The sequence below is a fragment of the Rhagoletis pomonella genome, unplaced genomic scaffold, assembly GCF_013731165.1.
Source record: "Rhagoletis pomonella isolate Grant_MI unplaced genomic scaffold, Rhpom_1.0 Rhpom_scaffold_11367, whole genome shotgun sequence".
NCBI lineage: Eukaryota > Metazoa > Arthropoda > Insecta > Diptera > Tephritidae > Rhagoletis > Rhagoletis pomonella.
The window spans coordinates 2,297-3,682 of record NW_023469890.1 but is presented as its reverse complement, the minus strand read 5'-3'; the positions used below and the strand labels follow the sequence as shown (position 1 = coordinate 3,682).

At 38.5% G+C, this 1,386-nt stretch overlaps 1 protein-coding gene across 1 annotated transcript; it reads left to right on the top strand.

Annotated features, from left to right (window-relative positions):
- The first annotated feature begins 314 nt into the window (after positions 1-314).
- On the top strand, positions 315-763 carry LOC118756656 (cuticle protein 16.5-like). The gene is made up of 2 exons (XM_036491411.1): positions 315-422; positions 498-763. The coding sequence occupies exons 1-2, from the start codon at positions 411-413 to the stop codon at positions 759-761; spliced, it is 276 nt and encodes a 91-aa protein (XP_036347304.1). The 5' UTR covers positions 315-410; the 3' UTR covers positions 762-763.
- The last annotated feature ends 623 nt before the right edge of the window (positions 764-1,386 follow it).

The window sequence follows — 1,386 nt, the reverse complement described above, 5'->3', positions numbered from 1 at the left end:
TTTCCCTTTTGGTATTGCCCTTTGCATTCATACACAGCAACTGATTTGTATGCGATTATTGTTGTCAGCTGTGAACCGCCAACTTTAATAACGCAGACGAACGAGAGCACAAAGCGTGTTGCCCGAGTACGAGCAACTCGGTACCCGTCCCCTTTCCTCAGCGCTCTCTCCCCTACAAGCTTCGAGTTGCCGCAACAAAAGTTTCCATGTCTGAACATCGAATAAGTGGTGTTTTTTTTTAGCGGATTGAAGGTTCAATTTAGCACCACTGTACATATGTGTACGCTCATACTTAATGCGTGCGGTATAAAAGCCGAGGGTTTGTTGACAACTGGCAACACAATTCGCAAAAGTCTAAAAGTCTTCAGTTGTTAAGAAGTGTCAAACTTAAGAAAAAACAAATCTTCAAAATGTTCAAATTGGTAAGGTTAATTAATCAGACTTTAATTTAGAAACTATTTAAATAATTTTAATTTTCTTTCTCTCCATTTCCCCAGTTCACTGTCTGCTTCCTTGCTCTCTTCGCTGTCGCTTTCGCTGCTGCTAAGCCCGGTATATTGGCTGCCCCAGCTGCCCTTGCCTACACCGCCCCAGTAGCTGCTCCAGTAGCCTACACCGCCGGTTATGCGCCCTACATTGCTCCCTATGCCAGCAGCTATTCGGCTCATTCGATTGCCCACTCTGCCGCCTACCCAGCGGCTTATGCCGCCGCTCCAGTTGTTGCCGCAGCCGCGCCCGCCGTTGCTGTGCTGCGAAAATAGAGACTTTTCCATAAATGGTGATGAAAATAGCATACATACATATTGTATAAAATGTGCTGAAGCTAGCTGTTGCGAACAGGAATAAATGAGATTTGAAGATTATGCAAAAAATAGCCTGAAAGCATTTGTTTTGTCATTTATTAATTTTCCACGATTTTGTAGAGTAAGCGCTGTAGAGGTCTGCAGATGGAAAATTATTCTTATTGAATGAGAGTAAAAGAGGAGGTTAATGGGTCAATTTAAGATAATTTTCGATCATAATAGCTAGGGTGATGAAACAGAAAATTAAATTTGTTAGCATTTTATGTCAGTAAAATGCCAGTCCAGTTACTTGCATTTTAAGGATTCACTTGCATGAACTGACTCCAGATAAAAGTTCCTACAGTGAAGTGATGTATGGGAAAAAATTTTAAAATTAAAAAAAAATATTACAAATCATATTTTCGCACATACACACCTATGCATATATTTATTTATTTATTTATTTATTTAATAATAATCCAGAAATTATTTAAATAAAAAAACAAGTAATTTTTAAGCAAGAAACAAAACCGACTTCAATTCTCTTATACAAATTCAAGATTATCGTTAATTTCTTCATGTTCTAATGATCGGATTTAGACCA